At 42.3% G+C, this 18,105-nt stretch overlaps 1 protein-coding gene across 4 annotated transcripts in view; it reads right to left on the bottom strand.

The window, feature by feature from the left end:
• Window positions 1–17,236, bottom strand: part of LOC144522034 (nuclear factor of activated T-cells 5-like) — a 19,531-nt gene extending 2,295 nt beyond the window's left edge. The window contains exons 1-12 of one of the 4 annotated variants that reach the window (XM_078256794.1): window positions 16,903–17,236; window positions 10,469–10,597; window positions 7,517–8,138; window positions 7,159–7,342; window positions 6,283–6,473; window positions 5,994–6,166; window positions 5,578–5,712; window positions 5,403–5,455; window positions 5,144–5,276; window positions 4,746–4,930; window positions 2,326–4,654; window positions 1–2,182 (exon numbers count right to left, since the gene is read on the bottom strand). The exon at window positions 1–2,182 is cut by the window's left edge and continues 2,295 nt beyond it. In XM_078256794.1, the coding sequence (XP_078112920.1) occupies window positions 1,791–2,182; window positions 2,326–4,654; window positions 4,746–4,930; window positions 5,144–5,276; window positions 5,403–5,455; window positions 5,578–5,712; window positions 5,994–6,166; window positions 6,283–6,473; window positions 7,159–7,342; window positions 7,517–8,138; window positions 10,469–10,597; window positions 16,903–16,975 (4,599 nt within the window). In that variant the 5' untranslated portion in view covers window positions 16,976–17,236 and the 3' untranslated portion in view covers window positions 1–1,790. Of the gene's footprint in view, window positions 2,183–2,325; window positions 4,655–4,745; window positions 4,931–5,143; window positions 5,277–5,402; window positions 5,456–5,577; window positions 5,713–5,993; window positions 6,167–6,282; window positions 6,474–7,158; window positions 7,343–7,516; window positions 8,139–8,695; window positions 8,759–10,468; window positions 10,598–16,182; window positions 16,345–16,902 lie in introns of those variants that run through there. The other 3 variants (XM_078256793.1, XM_078256796.1, XM_078256795.1) reach the window with 3 other exon arrangements.
• Window positions 17,237–18,105: the final 869 nt, after the last annotated feature.

Here is an 18,105-nt window from a genome sequence, read left to right on the forward strand (position 1 = left end):
TAGATAAGAATCAAAATGGCGGCCTCTATGTAACAGAGATTTCATTTACCAGTGAGCCCCTGTTCACAACACAGGGGACGAGTACTGGATGCCAACTTCACATTGCGCCGGCCTGCACACGGTACCAACACTGAGACAAAAACTTAAATATCTAAACAATACAAGGTAAAACAGTCTTTTAACGGTTTAAAGGTTTTGTCAGTGTGTAAAATACAAAGGCCTACTTGCCACTCCAACACTGACAAATGACAATGCTTTTGAGTGAATGGCTGTTTGTTTAGACATACTTGACTGGACCACTGAGACTGAATACAAAGAGGAATTCAACAGTGAGTAGACATTCTATACAAAGTTGTCATAAACCTCAAAAATATTCAGACATGAGAAAATGTGGAAATGCTAGGTTAAGATGCATTTACCTTTACAAAGACAACTGCTGTCTTGTTTTTTTAACTGGACGTCTCAGAGTACAAATTCAGCTGGGTCAGTAGAGAGCTGTAGACGGATATAAGGATTAGCTAGAGGTTATAAAGTGCTTGAGATAAAATGTTTATAAAACCACACAACACTCCATTTTCACCAGTGGAAAGTTTCTTTCTATCCACATTAAATTGGTAAAGGTTAACAACTTCTTCAAAACACAAAAAGATACACACACTAAATAATTGAATGCTTCTTTAAATTTCAGCAAGAAGGCTTTTGCAAAGCCATTAATGAGGCCTTAACCTATGAAAACACTGGGCGGTGCCAAAACGAAAGGCCAAGTCACATTATTCACCAGGGTGAATCTCATTTGCGAGTGATTAAGAGTCCCTCCTCTTTCCGCAATACCAGAATGTATTTATACCCATTTTAGTGAGTGACTTCATTTTTGTGAAGTTGCTCAATATTTAAACTCTCCTCCTCCTGACGGTCTGCTCAGGTGCCTACTCCAGTCATGCCAGCAAATATGGAGGCAAAACATTCTACAAATGTACTTCATTTAATAGTCTTTACTCTTAGAGTAGATGTTAGTCAAATTGTTGACATATGCAAACACATTGTTTAATTAATAAAAAAAAACTAAACAATTCTTACATTATCCATGTCAATAGTTTAAATTGAGTGGTGACATTTCATCTCTGTTTTTATGCCAGGTAATATCCCCAATTTCCACATGACAGAGAAAAAGACGGAAAGGAAGGCTTAGAGTTTACACGCTCACACAAATGAGATTCAGCCTATATCTGACACTTCTGTGCAATCTGATATTCACTCCATGGCTGGCTGTTTTTTTTCTACTCTGCCTGCTCTTACAGACTCATCTCCATCACATAGCTATTCCCCCGTTTCCCTGTCGCTGACATTCTTTATCCCTTTCCAGTTTTTTAACCACACCTGGTAGTTTTTTTTTTTTAATCATCATCATCATCTCTTAGGCTCACATTATTAAAACAGTAACAAGAAAACACTGCATTTCTGAGACTGATGGATAAAGCAGTTATTACAGGCCTCTCTGTTCCTGCAAGAGGGGTAATAACAAAGGCGAATTCTTCAATTCAAGGACAATGGATATATGAAGGCTGTAACTAGTCCATAAAAACAGAATTATGTGAGCTCATAATTTGCGTTTTGGGTAAAGGGGGAATTTAATTCTTAAATATTTAATTTTTTATTAAGTTAAGTATTGTGGCATTGGCAAAAAACACCACACTCCACCGTTCTGTTAATTGATGTAAGAATGTACAACTCTCAGCTACATATCACCATATCACTCACTCTCCTTAGTTCCCACATGGTCCTAACATTTATCACTGCTTCTGTAGGCTTTCCAATAGGTCCTCAATTTTATCCATGTTGGATGATGCAGACATTGATGCCTGCAATTGATTCTGTAAGCTGCTCTGTATCTGTGTCTGTAGATTGGTCTGCATTGGAGTTGACAGGCTTGTTTCTATGGTTGCCTGTAAAGTGGACTGCAGAGATGTTTGCGTGTTTGTCTGCATTGCATTCTGTAGACTGCTCTGCATGGCGTTCTCTAAGCTGGACTGCATTTGTGCCTGAAGGGTGTTCTGTAAGCTGCTGTGCATGGTGGAGGAAGCTTGGGCCATAGGCTGGTCCAACAGAGGCATGTGACTGGAGTTCTGGGGCTGGCCCTGAGCTTGCAGCGTGGGTCCAGAGGAGTTGAGGAGCTGGGGCGAGTCTGGGAGGAAGAGAAAATGGAAATAATCACTATAATCAAAACAGTAGGTAAAGCTATTGGCAGTGACATTGGCAGGGATTCAACACAGTTACTTAACTCGGATTTACTGTACTTCAGAGGTGGAGAAAACCAAATCATCTTACCATTCTGGATGCCAAACACAAACAGGTTGGCCTGTCCTTGTGGAGCCACATTCCCACCGACTGATGTCTGGAAAAGCTGCTCTGGGGGCTGCTGGCCAGGGTTGGCTACCACACTCACACCACCCTGTACCACAAAGATGGTTGTGCCAGGGGCTGGAGCCTGGTTGTTCAGGTCTTGTGAGCCAATAGTGCTCTGCAGGCTGGACAGAGATGTCTGTGGCAAGAACAGCTCCACAGGTTGACTGCTCGGGACGCTGCTGGAACTCAGGCCCACTTGCATTGGCTGCTGTTCCTGGTACAGGCTCTGCTGTTGGTTCTCAGTGGATGTAGAGTTGCTGCCTGAGGAGCTCTGGTCTTGGAAGGACATGGGCTCTGCTGTGTCTGGCTGGGGGATTCCAACACTAATGCTCCCCAGAGGGGAAGAGCCTTGGGTCTGGGTGCTAAATAGAATAGTTGGGGGAATAGCCTGGGGGTTAAGATCTGTGGTGCAGAGGAGGAGACCTGTCTGCTGGGGTTGGGAAAGCTGGTTCTGGGGGACAGAGTTAGGCTGTGAGTGGTTTGGGATACTTTGGAACAAGGAGCCCTGCTGGCCCATTGAAAGCTGCGTTGGCTGTTGTTGGTTCTGCTGTGGAGACTGCTGTTGCTCCATTGGGGTGCTCTGTTGCTGCATTTGGGAAAGCTGAGCTTGGGGTTGGTTCTGAAACATAGCAACAGACTGGGGCTGGCTGTTAGATGTCTCCATGGAGGAGATGAATGCCAGCTGCTGTTGCTGTTGGTGGGGCTGAGGGTTTGGAGACAGGTATAGTGTTGACCCTGTAGGCTGCTGCTCTGAGTTGAGACTGCCACTCGTCAGAACAGTCAGCGTATTCTGGAGCAGGGCCGCCTGGACCTGCTGTTGAGAGCCCTGGGTCTCAGCCAAGGGCCTGGGCGATTGAAAGAGCTGCTGTGGGGGAGATGTGTGGGATGGAGGCTGTGTTGGGAAGCTGGTCTGAATGGTGAGCAGCTCTCCGGCCTGTTGAAGGATGGACACTGGCTGCTGTCCTTGGGGGGAGGAGTGGATCTGGGGCTGAAGCAACTCAGCCTGAAGGCACTGCTGTAAATTCTCCAACACCTGCTGCTCTTGCAGTTGTAAGTTGCTCAACACTTGATTTTGCTGCTGCTGCTGTTGTTGTTGTTGTTGTTGTTGTTGTTGTTGTTGTTGTTGCTGTTGTTGTTGTTGTTGCTGTTGCTGCTGCTGTTGCTGCTGCTGTTGTTGCTGCTGCTGCTGCTGTAACTGATGTTGCTGTAAATTGGTTAGTATTTGATTTTGTTGTTGCTGATCCTGAAGTTGGATGTTGTTAAGCACTTGCTGTTGCTGATTTTGTTGCAACTGTTGTTGCTGTTGAATATTCTCCATGAGTTGCTGCTGATCGTGTGGCTGTAACATAAGTTGTTGTTGGATCTGCATGTTGCCAGGAACTTGCTGCTGTTGCTGCTGTAAATGTTGCTGTTGCTGTTGATGCTGGAGGGTACCAAGGATTTGCTGTTGTTGCTGCAGTTGTTGATGCTGTTGAAACTGTTGCTGTATTTGTTGTTGTTGTTGTTGTATCTGCTGTTGGTGTTGTATCTGGTGTTGGTGTTGTATCTGCTGTTGCTGTTGCATCTGCCGTTGCTGTTGTATCTGCTGTTGCTGTTGTATCTGCTGTTGCTGTTGTATCTGCTGTTGCTGTTGTATCTGTAGCTGTTGCTGTGTTGATAATGAATTATCTGTGGTTCCCAATCTAAGGCTATTCATATTCTCCTGGACGTGCTGCTGAAGGGAGTCTGCAGAGGGGGTGGGGCTGTACAGCACTGAGTTCAGCTGCTGCTGGGCTACAGCCGCCTCCAACACCTGCTGAAGCGTGGTGCTACCTCCAGCCTGTAGCTCCCTTACTGCCCTCTCCAGCTGGACCACCCCTTCCTGGGGGAACAGGGGAACCTGTGATTGTTGTGGCTGGGGCTGAGAGGGAGTCCCTATCTGGGACATGGCCACAACTACGACCCCTCCACTATTATTGGAGCTCTCAGGAGGTATGTTGTCCTGAGGGTCTCTGAGGAATTGTTGAGGGACCTCTGGTGTCACAGGGGGGATTGTAATATCGCCTGGCACTGGGAAGGAGGTTGAGGGGGCAATGTCTTGCTTTTGTATGGTGTTGAGAGACTCTAGGCTGGGGAAGACAGGGGGTGCCGGGGGAAGCTCCACATCTTCAGGTTGTAGAGGCATTGGGCTCTGAAAGGAATCTCCACCTGGATGAGGACTAGAGCGAAGCTCCAGCGTCTGCTGCACCGCAACAAGAGGGTCAGGGGACGGCTTAGAAAAGAGAGGAAACAAAAATGTTACCAACTGCAATTCTGAAGTAGACATTTTGATTCCGCTTTTTAGAGAACGGATGGTGTCTTACCTTAAAGACATCTGTCGATGGTGGATTGCTAGACACTTCCATTGGTGTGTCCTCTTGCCGTTTGGAAGGCGGCGCAGAGCTGTCAGTTTGCTCAGGAGATATAGATTTGATCTGGCCATCAAATATACACGTCTTGACCAGAGAGGGTCCCTCTGTTTTTACTGTCTGGACATTTGAGTTATCAGCTGTGGGTAAGAGTGGAAACACAGGATAGCTTTGTATCTGTCCTATAATAATGTTTTGTGATTTAAGCTGATGTGATATGTCATTGATGATTTCTGGCATTTAAGCAATACTGAAACCTTTCATTTAAACGATCTGTTCTAGCATTTTTCCTCATAATATGGTCACAGTATCTTAAAAATGGGATTAGCATCTAGTTGAGCCAGTGGCAGTACCTGAGTCTGGAGTGTAGGTGAAGGGCTGGGCATCATGTGATCTACCAGCATTGGTCATCACGAATATTCCCACAGAAATGGGAGAAGTGACTGACTGGTTGTGGAACGGAGGGACTGTCACTATCAAATGGTTCTGGAAAAATTAAAGATCCATCAAATCTCATAAATAGTGAATGAATGCAGTTTAAGACAACAAAATGGCAGCTTATATCATTCCAGAAGAAACAGCAGAGTATACATATCAGTCAGCTGCATTTACCTGATGGAAAAGGTCCATGTCAATCTTTGCCTCAGCGTGCCAGGAATTATCATCTGCAAATAAAACAAAAATATTTGTTGTTGTTTAGTCCATCAGAGGTTGACATGCAGAAACTCGTGTCCACGCAAATTACATTGCGATACAACTAAGGACAACACCAAGCTGGCTACAGCACCTGCAATATTCTCCTGAAAAATAACTTTGGTTCCTTTGAGAAAGTTCTTCCCGATGATAAAAACTTCCTCTCCTCCTCTCACTGAGCAGCTGTGAAGACTCTTCTTCAGGATCTCTGGCACTCCTGCTGGCTGGGCTGGAGAATGACAGAAGTGTCAAAGAATCAAAGTCACATGACATCTGGGCTAGTGTTTGCCAGATGGCATGTGGAAGACTGAAACAAAAAGATAGAAAGTTCCACGGTCTGATGAGACCAATGTTCTATGGCTATCATCCTAAATGCTGTTTGATGATAGCCAAACACCACATATCACATCACTGGAAACACAGCATTCCCCAGCATTAAGCCTCATGAAGCCTGGTGGTGGCTGTTACCTTAGTAGCTTTTTTTTTTCATATTGTGCCTGAACTACTCACTGCAGAGGATGGGTGATGAAGCGACCTGTAGAGTAAGGGCTGATCCATCAGGTTGGGGGATGTTGACTCTGAAGGCCAGCCTGGCACGTGTGCTCTTCTTCTTGGACCCTGCCACACCAATACGGGCCTCCACATCTGCATTACGCAGCTTCAAAATTCCTACACGGTCCACCCTGTAGAATCACCACAGGATGGGAAATACATGACAAGCACTCTAAGAACTTCTTAAACATCAACATTGTGTAAATGTTAACTGATACAGAATTATCCACGAAAAATATCCCCTTACGCCAGTGTCATGTCATTGCTCGGCTCCAGAGGGATCTCAATAACAGTGGTGCCCTCTATGTCCACCTCCTTGCAAGCAGTGGTGTTGCGCCCTGTCACTCTGCATGCCTGGTAGAAACCGTGAGGCTTTACTCTGCCTGCATCATTCGCAACAAACACCTGCAGCACAACTGGTTCACTCACGCCTTCCAACTGGATAAAACAGAAACAGGAATTGTGTGTAAATAATTGAATTGACCCTCACTAATAACAGAAATCATAACACTATTAAAGAATAAAGTGGTTTTAAACCAAAAGCACACCGGTCATGGAGTAATTGCGAAACGCATACTAAGTGATGCTTCCTTACTAAAGCATCCATGTTAACTTTCAACCATCTTTACGGTTAGCGTATATGTACGCGGATTTATTTCAGGGTTGTTTCATTGAGTGATTCATATTTTACACACAATAACAGATGGGAGCTCAACACAGCCACAGTTCCATGTGCTGGCCACTAAGAAGTCCCAGTGGAACAGTCAAGGGTTAAGTGCCTTATTAATGAATGAAGGACAGGCACTAGTCCTTCACTTCCCTGCTCAGATTTATCAGTAATAGTTCTGAAAATTGGGTCTGTTGTTGACTTGTCAAAAAACTTTGTACCACGTGAAATACAGCAGGCTACCCATTGTAAAATAACCCTTTTAAAGTAGCTCAAAACGAAAATGTGCTGATGGGCATTGGTTTAGTAAATGCTTCTGATGTGTCTGAACTGGCATGAGTATTCTCTTGTGGCGCACAGTTACTCCACCCTCTGTGTCCTGTGTATTTTTGGCCTTATTCAGCCACTTCCAACTTAGGTGTTAAGAAGCAGCCAGTGCATCCTTCTTTGTCAAACCTTGACAGTGGGGAATCCCTGCTGTGTGCGGTCTTTTACAGAACCTCTGCTGCCCTCGGTCAGATAGCGAGCTCTGTGCTGGGTCTCTGGCTGCACCAAAATCTTTAGCTCTTTCCCATCACTCTTCTGGGGGAACTGAGTAGACAGTGACCCACCCTTCACTGCAGTTCCTGACTCGAGAGAGCTGCAGGGTAACAAAAAATAAATAAATAAATAATCGCATGACAACATTAATGTGACTTATAGAAATTAAATTACCATTACAAAATAAAATTTGACGTTTACTCTATTCCTACAGAGGGACAGAGATACGAGTTAAAATGAGGACAAAATGTGCTCTGGACAAGGGTCACCTCACCTTGTTATGGGACTGGTCTTGTCTGTGCCCAGCTGGGATAGGACAAAGTGAGGGCCCTTGGCGCTGTCAGCATCAAACACATCCATGCTGTCCTCCGGAGGAGCAGGCTTGGGCCCAGGCCGTTGGCGAGGGGTGCGTTTCCTCGACTTGCGCGGCACCTCTGTGTTGTCATTGTAGGAGATGGAGCTGATCAAGCTGAAGTTGGAGACGGAGTCATCAGCCCACATGCTGCTGCTATGCTCTGAATCTGGACCTATTGGACCAGATATGGCAGGCTCCTCTTGGCAAGACATCTGGCTGTCGTCAAATAGATCCTCAGGTGGCGGGGATATGCTCAACACAGGCCTCCGTTTTGATGGGGTGTTTTGAGGCTGCTGGACTCCTAGCCCTGACAACACTCCTGACCCTATGTCTCCTGTTGCAGCGTTTGCTCCACTGTTGCCTCTGCTGGGGGCAGACACAGCACCCTCCATACCTTGAATCTCTGAAGCTCCATCCCCTCCAGTGGAGTGGAGATGCTGGGGAATCTTGAGATGCTCTGAGGATGAGGTAGAGCCAGTGGATGGAGTTCCCATGGCCAGGGAGGAAGAGGCAGAGGGGCTGGAGGTGGAAGAGGTGGCATCTGTAGTAGTATATACAGATAAATAAGTTAGTACAGATGCTCAGCACAGTGCAGGCTAGCAGTCCCATTCAAGCAGCTGAATTTGTGCATGATTTGTATTGATTTCCCCTCTTCCCAACTCTAATTTCAACAGACTGTTGTGGGTTATATGCTCTCACTGTGCATGCGAGAGCTTTCAAGCATTGATCAAATATTCTGAAGTTAAAGTTGAGAAGGGTACTATAGGTCCCACAATGTTTTGATTCCTACAAAACCGTTCTCAATTAAAATCAATGTGACAAAACTGACATGCTTTGTTTACAAAAACAAAAGCAAGCTACAAGTTGTTACATACACATTGCCAGAAAGAAACATAACAAAATCTGGTCAAACTTTCTTGTACAGCCAAATTTGCAAGCTGGTAATGTGGCGCCAAATTAACTTTGCCAGGGTTGCCAGGGTTACAGTACAGTTTGTGCAATGTGCATTCAGTAGTAAACAGTAGTTTGTGCATGCCAATTGGAAGATTTGGTTGGGACTGAGCGTAGCCATGGAGACAGAATAAACAAGCCTCTGACCTATGGAGCAGTGAACTGCAGACCATTTTATATGCAGACACTCCCTGCCTCAGAGGGAACTTCCTGCAATAAAAACGAGACAGCCAATGAGCAACAAGAGAGCTGATCATTCAAGATTCAACTTCTGTCAATCAGTAAATTGGATAAGTTCATATACTGAAGAAGGAATTACTTTTGAAGTTGATCATTTATAGACATTTTGAAGCATGTGTATTTGGTTAATGATGATCTGACGGACATTACAGTAGTCATGCTTTTGATCAGCACTGCTTAGGGCCAGCTGGGTCAGACAGGATAGTTAAAAAGGTAGCGTTAACAAAAGTGCTCTCTCCAACACTGTTGACCAGTTAGTTTGCTCTTGCTGTGGAGGAAACTCAAGAATAGAATCCTTTAGCGTTTTAGTTGATGTTGGCTGCCCTAAACCATGATCCAAGATCAGACCAAAAAAGAAAGTCCAATGATAGCTTGGGGCAACTTCACTGTTTCATAAAGAGACAGAACCTTTGTATTTACTGACAATGTCGGCTGATTTGAAACATAAGAGTAGATCCATCATTTTAGCTTCAAAGCTCAAACAGTTTGAGACCAAAATAAATTATCCGATGACCTATTGTTGTATAAGTAAAAGAGTATGTGTGAATGACAAATGAGCATAGGCTGTTTCTGTTTTAGGCACTTGTTAAAATATTTAAAAACACAACTTATAAAAAAAAAAAAAACTACACTGACACCTTCAGACAGATGTGCTAATTCAAAAGACTCTGGAACACAATATAATGTCATAACATGAGGAATGTCTGAGATGACTGCTTAAGTCAAAAGACAGTATCTGGATCAGCGGTACTGGTTATGCTGCATCTCTAAGGCTTTACCACCTGAATACGAGTGAAAAGAAAGCATTAAGCACAAGCATTGGGGGGAATGAGCGAAATGAGAAAGAACAAGCTATGTTAGCATGCTGTTAATACAAACTCGCCATTTCTTGGAGCAAAGCTTTTCAGGAAAAGGACTGTGTATGACTGTCATTACAAAGAAGCCAGTGCGATTCTTAAATCATAGTCACTGCCAGTAGCATGGTATAGGTTAGTTAGATAATAAGTTTAGAAGTTGGACGAAAACTATATTTAGTGATTTTTGACATATATCTTTTTTCAGTCATTCAGTTTTATAAAGTGAACTGGTTAGGTGAAGGGTTGCAGGCGCTTATTGCAGTTTGGGTGAATATCAAAAGGCCCAACACACAGAGTCAAGTTACGCAATGCCTCTTCCTACGCTGCTGCTTGGAAAGTTCCTAACAGGGTCACCTAACGCTGACATGTCAAACAGAGAGGACACTATAGATTTTCACTAAATGATGGTTCCTTTAATACAGCTTGATAATGGAAAAATTGAGAATCCCAAAATATATTCAAATACAGTTTAAGTCCAACTGTAAAAACCACCTCTAACACTCTGCCCCCACACCCCACGTGGTACCACCGTAGCCTCATGGAACCAGCGAAACTTCTGATATACCCAAGTGAAATCCAATATTGCCGTGCCTTGCTATGCCAGCAGTATTAAAATACCTTCAGTGAAATATAAATACTATACTATCTTATAATCTCAAACGGTCACAAATATTGTCTCAGAAACTGGTGAAAGGGTGAAGTTGCCCCCAGACACTGATACAAGGCAATCTGAGTTGTTTCACCCCTCCTGTTTTGGGGAATAGTTTGGCAAGAGGAAACTGATCCCAGATCATGGTTTTCATGGACTTAGCAGGTAGCTCACCTGAGGCCAAGGCTGCAGAGGGGGGAGGGCCCGCCTCTCCCCCACTCTTCTGGCTCATGGTGGGTGGGTCTGTCTGGGTGGACGACGGCTGGAGCTGGAGCTCTTTGGGGAGGAGGTCATATACCGACTCTGTCATAAAGGATGAGCAGGAAAAGATAAATTAGGTCCTAAAAAAACAAAAAAAGACTAACGTTTGTTTCAGGACAAAGTAACTCGAAAAGGTTTTCCATGAATCACAAGTGGGAATTTTATGACTCACTGTTTAAAAAAAAAAAAGAGGACAGAGCAATATCTGCTTTTGCTGCCAGTTAACTTGAGATGGCCAGGTTTAAGTTCACAAGTTAAACCCCTTTAACACCAAGCATACATTATTATATAGTAGTGCTGTCAAACGATTCAAATATTTAATCGCGATTAATCACATTAACGTCATAGTTAACTCGCAATTAATCGCACATGTGTATCTATTCTAAATGTCCCTAGATTTCTTTTTGTCCCATTATTTTTTTCTCTTTTTAATGCTCTTATCAACATGGAAAAGTGGATCGGCTTGCTTTGTGCTTTTGCCGCCTGGCTTTGACGAGGGGTCGGAGAATTGGCATCAGCTGTGTGCTTGTCCGTCAAGTGGCATTTCAGACTGGACGTGCTGCGGTGATAGCTCAGTTCACAACGACAAAACACACAGATCACTCTGGTCTTGTCAATGGAACCATTTGGCAGGAACCATGATCCATTCAGAATCTTATTGGCATCCATTTCGGCGTCTCGTGCTTGCCATCCACTCAAAACGTAACATTAGCCTGCTACTCTTTGGCCGGCTCACAAGCCCAAAACAAGTGTGTGCGGCGTGCCTGTTGTTTTGTTTCTGGTCTAGCTAGATCTGGTGTGGTGTTGTAGTTTTTCTAACGTTACTAGTTGTTGCAACAGCATGTGAAAAAAACGACAAAGTTTGCTAGACCAAAAAGAACGTTAATCTCGCGATAAAAAAATTGACGCCGATAGAATGAGTTTGCGTTAACGCCGTTAATAACGCGTTTAACTGACAGCACTATTATATACTTCCATGTCAGGGTGTCAGTACATATTCTTCACAAAATGTAGTGGTGCCAATAGGAAGCAATCCTGGAATGGGACTGAAAGCAAAACCTGGGTCTCATGTTTAGTTTTTCCCACACCTACAAAATATTCTGCTGTCAACACTAACACAACACATGCTATCTTATGATAAACTAAATTAGCCTCCCATGGCTTTTAGTGTAATAAGACCCACAGAGACATTCCTTGATATTTGATGGTTAGATGATTTCTAGTAGGCTATAACCAACCACTGCAGCTACACAGGAATAAACTGCATTCGATGGCAGGTAAACACGATTAGGTAGTCTGGTTGCTAAGAAACAGAGGAACCATCAACACCCTGACATGGATATTTCAGCTGTGCATCGGCGGCACCCAGCATGTGTAGTAGTCATCTGATACTCAGCTATGACTTCGCACCAGCAGAATAGTGAAACTGACAAGACACATGATCTTGCAGTTCTCTGACGACAACGATGCTGTTGACAACACAAAGTCACCACAATTCACACAAAGAGCTACACAGCACTCTAGTTCAGACAGACAGGCAAAACTTTGAGCATTGAGATAGAGGCCAGCTCCACGGTAAGGGATAGTTCCCTCAAAAATACAATAAAAAACTGTTTATCCATCCAGGGGGGTTTGAAAATGTAGCCTGCAGCAAATGTCATTACAGCAGAGCTGAATGGCATTAGGTTTGTGGTCATCCAAGTGTCCAAAAATTACATTTAAGAAAACTCATCAGCAATGTTTCTTTCCACATCTAGAAAGAGTTGTTCTAATTCACCTCCTGTGAACAGTGTCCTGTGCAGGACACAAGTGAAACTGTCCGTAATGACATCTGTAGATTATTGTCAATGACCATGTTGTTTAAGTGAACAATCCCTTTAAACCAGACAAACCATGACACTTTAAAACTTTAAAATACAATGTTAAACAAAAGATCTCTACACACCTCTGCGTCTTGGATAATAGCCCACATAATAAACTTTAATGTGGCCTTAAAGCAAATAGCAAAGTGTGCATGATCCTCACGATAACTCTCCATCTGTGTCTGTTGTTCTTTGTTCATGGGGTAAAGAGAGTGTCTTTGTGCATGGATGCATTACAGATTGACTGGCAACCCGACATGACTTCAGTCTTGACTATTACCCCTTTCACACAGGAGATGTGTGTATTTTGTGAGTCTACTGAGTGCTTGTTCAACCTTGTTCACATAACAAATGTCATCACCGGTCACAGACTCACACTACATATGCAGCAGTTGGGTATTACATATATATTCCTGCAAAAAAAAAAAAAAAGGAAAAAAAATTACATTACATAACAAGGATAACAGGAATGCCTGTTCACTGGGCTGGGCATCCTTCAACCCAGATTGGGAGGAGGGTCACAAAGCCGGTTGGATGACATGCATTGGCCAGATCAAAATGAGTCAACACTGGGTTAAACGATGCTGGTCTGAATGATGCATACGTCACACGCTCTCCCTGAGTGCTTGAAGATCACAGGGCAAAGAAGCACAAGCATAGAAACTTAAAAGTGAGATTTTAGTTTTCAATGAATCAATAATGTCTGCTTGCTTACACACGTCCTTCCTGCATACAGGGTTTACCCCAGATGTTTACTTCATAGTTGTAGTTTGCTTTCTTTCCTCAATAAAAAAAAAACACATTTCAGCCTAAGGAAAAAACCAAAGATGTTAAATGTATGTGTTATTTGTTGTCAAACAGCTGTACGTAGAAAGATTCAGAGTGTTTGGTGCTCACTTCTGGTACTTCATGGTTTTGGATATTCCATTCTACCGTCACATTACATTTAGGACTCCAAAAGCGTTGCTTTCCATCAATGTGAAAGCATTTAATACAATGAAAGTCCCCTTCATTTGCCTTCTCTTATTTTGTGGCCAGAATAAGGTGCTTCCTCTGGGATACCACACATCCTTTCAGTACAGATCAAACATAATAGTATTTCTGGTTACTAGAGAAATGGCTTTACTGTCCTAATCAAACGGTTTGATTGATGGAGGAACACTTAATAAAGAGAGTAACTGTACAAGAGAAAATATGTCTTGACTCATAAACCTCAGTTGAAAAAAATATAGAGTTGAACTTCTCACTGCTCCCAATTGAATACTGGTCACTGATAATGTTGGTGTTTGTCTCCATTTATAATAAAAATCACATGATTGAATCTGTTAAGTTTATGTGCACAGTTCTACAAGCTTGTCCGAGTATGCCCAAAAAAGTACACTGCAACATACCAGCCAGCCAGGGGGCGGACTGAGTTAAACCTACACTTACAACAATTAAATTACCTCATCTCAATGTTATGCACTGCTCACATTACACATGCCTTAAAGGTTTTGCCAAATGGCAAGGTCACCAGTCCATTTTTATTCTTTGCAGCTGGCTTGGAGCTAAGATGGGGGATGACAGATGAATAGACAATACATGAGGGCTATGTTTCTGTTGAAAATGAAAAAAATATGCAGACCAAGAATGTGTCCGAGCGCCCAATAATGGCTCCTTTAATTAAACTCTTGAACTCGTAACAATATGCTCAGGCCAGAATGCAGACAAAAGAGCTACTCACTGCACTCAAAACCACTAAGAATGCCTTTTTTGCTATTTACAACATTTTTGTTTACATTGAAACTGAATTATACTGACAATGAATGACTGGATACTCTCTTTGGTTCTCCATGTGCCTGCTATTGTAGATCAGATGAATAAACCAGATTCCAGCTTAGGTTATAACCCAATTACTACCACGAACATCTAGTTTACATTTCCATAAAAGACAATCATGCATGTCATACTTTGTACCTTTCTAAAACACAAGCTTTGTGGTAGTCAACCTAGCCTGAACGTGACCACTGTACTAGCTTACAAAAGGTGCAGTAAATAAACAAATAGACATGGATGTGTCAATAAACGTCATGAGGCAGAGGGCACTTTCATTTCTTCTTATACGTCTCAGGTGACCGACAGTAAATGGAGCTCAATGGATGCACGCACCGAAATGAATGCATTCAGTTCAGGCACAATAAAATAACAACAGAACAAAAATAAACTCCAATTTCATGTTTAACATGATTCATTCTAGTCTTTGCAGGGTTGTTCTCATAATATACAAAAATCAATGACAAACAACAAATGGCTTGGTCTTATGCACGCTACTGTATATTGTTACTGTATATTGTTATTCTATGGCCACACCAAATCTGGTGCATGGTACATGACATGTCCACGTTAGTCTCATACAATGGAATCTAATCGCACACACTGATGCTATAGCTCAAGTTTCTCATGTTGATGCAAGATTATTTCCCCCCTACCGACTAAGACTAAACTGTCTTTTTGGGATTTTCTATCCATCTAAATGAAAACACTTGAAAAGGGGAGCAGGATAAGATAATATACAAGCTGTGTCGTAAAATATTTCAGCAAAAAAAAAAAAAAAAAACATTACTTTCTACTTTCAGTTGGAGGAAAAATACATTGATGATGATGTCAAATAGATAACACTTTGGGAAGTGTCAAAGCAGCAGACATTCTTTTTCTTTTATTGAATATTTTATATTGTGAGTTGCGTTAAAGAATTATGTAAAATAAAATAAACCAGACCAAATGCCAAATTCCGGCACCCTGAATCAAAACTGAACCGAATGAGTGTTCATAATATCCTGGTATTTTAATGTATATTTTGAGCACTATGCCATAAAAATGTCTATTATGGGTGGCATTTGTGTAACTAATGAAGTGGTCTGAAAATATAGTTTGACAACCTTTTATTCCAAGCCCCTTTGTCATTTACATTGACACATATGGGGTTTCTCCATACAGATGTGCTGACTTGTTAAAACCAAATCGCTGTCATATGTTTTAGTTACAGAGTTGGAAGACCATACAAATCCTAAATGTGGTTCTTAGAGTCAGAGTATAAAAGACCTGGCATGCAAATACATATTTTACTATCACTATTATTATTTATGTAACAATTTAAAGAGATTAAGGTTCAGGTCACTATTGAGGTTTAACATTTGCCTTATTTTGAACCAAAAACATGTCCAACTAGCTAAATGGTGGATTGTTTGCTGGCAGGCCAAAGGCAACTTGGCCAGCTGTCCTTTCTCACTTTTACAGTCTTATTTACATGAGGTCCCCCACTAGATCGTGGATGAGCACGTCTGCTACCTTGACCTCAACACCAGCACACACCCAATTGCTGAGATATAAATAAACAATCAACATGTGATACAGTGTGACCATATGGCAGGCTCAACTGAGCATGTCAGGGTCATATAGCAGTGCTTTCTGCTGGTCCATGAGCACCCTATACATAGCAGCCAAACAGATGTGAGAACAGCTGGTAGGTAAAGATTGTACTGGGCATAAATGCGATTTGTTAATCATGACAATGTGGACTACATTTAAGATCAGAGGGTGAAATAAGACCGGAAACCTGCTGTCCACCAGTGTCCTATCAAAATGCATAAATCCATGTCTCAGGTTACCACACAACATACAAGGCCTGCTCATGAATAAACAATAGCACGATAGATGCCAGTGTTGAGAAGCAGATTCACAGACAGTTACACAGTTGATACATTTGTTAACAGGGAGGAAATTGACCTGCAGATAAAGTGCTGCTGAAAGCCAGTACAAATCCAATAATCCAGTTGATCACAAAAAGAGTTAACGGTCTAGTTCCTAATTGATGTTGCGACACACTCCTAATAATAACATAATAGACTGACACGTGTCCAAAGCGCATACAGATTAAATGTTGGCCCTGAGCTTTCATGTGCCAGTAACTGCATTCTTTCTGTGAAACCAGAGAATGTGATGCGGACAACTCTGGCTCAATTCCATCCATAAACCAAAATAACAGAGGGACTGTCACCCAACAAAACTAAACTATGAGGGTATACAAAACAACACGCATGTACTACATTTCGTCCTTCTCTCGCGATATAAACACACAGGCTGTAAAGCGACCTCACGCAGCTGTAGCTAGCTAATAGTATGTAACTGACCTAATGCTAGCCATCACCAGCACACTAAATAATGACAAATCGAATCACATCGATATGATCTCACGTATAATTACACGAGCAACCTAGCGTATCATGGTCTTCCACGCATGTCACATGGGCAGCTAACCAACCAGGTACTCGCCAATGCAGAAGCCAAATGCAGCTAACTAACTATGCTAGCTAGGTTGGCTAACACAGCAGAAAAGAAGCTAAGTATTGCTAGCTAGCAGCTTAACATGAGCTATCATTAATTCCGATTAAACCAGGACAAACGGATTAGTGTCTTCATAGTATCATTTATTTAGTAAAATCTTACCTTTCGAGTATAGAGATTTGGGGGAATTGAGGTCGAGATCCGAGCTAAGGAGGGATATAAAATCAGAGGGCATCGCAGCGCTTCATCGAGGGGAGGGGAAGCGGACACTCTTTAGTAGAAACGAAGTCGGCAGCTCTTGGCCAATAAATATTGCGTTTTAGAAGCGGAATGTTTTAATATACAGAGTATAACATCGAAACAATCTTTAGTCGACAAAAACAAAACTTTCAATATCAAAAAACCGTTAACTAGCACATCTCCCGTTAGTGTGTGCGTCTTTGCTGAGAGGAGACATATTTCGTGCTTCGTTGAGACGAACACACACACCAACACACTCTTGCATACAGCTGGTCGGCCCACCTCCTAGCCCCGCCCCTTTCTACTGCCCAGAGGCATGCGCTGTGGCCGAGTTGAGGATACAGTGAACCGTCATATGTCATTACATTGCATGGTTTGTTCTTCTCGTTATGGGTCACTTGAATCTAATTTATGTCATTTACATCTCGGGTAGATAGACCGATTTTAACACCGAGTTGAATCAGTTAGATCAGGGATCTTCAACACCAAGGGAAATACACCCAGGATCTTTAAATCTTTATGAGTGTTTATAGAAGTCCAGCCATTTTTAGGCTGTTCTGGTCCCTGCTCTATAACAGGTATCTATCTTCTCATAGAAGGTTTCTGTCATTGGTCTGAACTGAAACTGAAACACAGGCCTACATTTTCTCTAAAATATAGAATTTCCCCAATAAAGGATTAATAAAGTAGCCTACTTCTGTCCATATTCCAAATAATGTAGGTATCTACAGTGTGTTTGTCAGTAGTGGAAACAGTATTCACACCCTTTACTTAAGCAGTAATCCCACAGTTTAAAAAATGCAAAATGATGCATTCAATATCTTACTTACATGCAAATTATAAGTAGACTACAAGTAAGTATAGTAAAGTAAAAGTACTGCAACAGAATGGCCTCTGTCAATATTACATTGTATAATATTTAATTATTTGTTATTTTATTGGTCATAATTTCAAAAGGAAAACTGGAGCTGGAGGAACTCTCAGAGTCTGTTTACAATATGAAAGTATTTGTCATAATCAATTATACTTAATAAGGTGCCTGCTGACCAAGTGTAAGCAGGTTTGTCAAAGCCAGCCCCATTAAGCATTCAATTTTCCTTGGAAGTCATGAAATAGCCAGAATAG

This window comes from Sander vitreus, chromosome 8 (assembly GCF_031162955.1).
Source record: "Sander vitreus isolate 19-12246 chromosome 8, sanVit1, whole genome shotgun sequence".
NCBI lineage: Eukaryota > Metazoa > Chordata > Actinopteri > Perciformes > Percidae > Sander > Sander vitreus.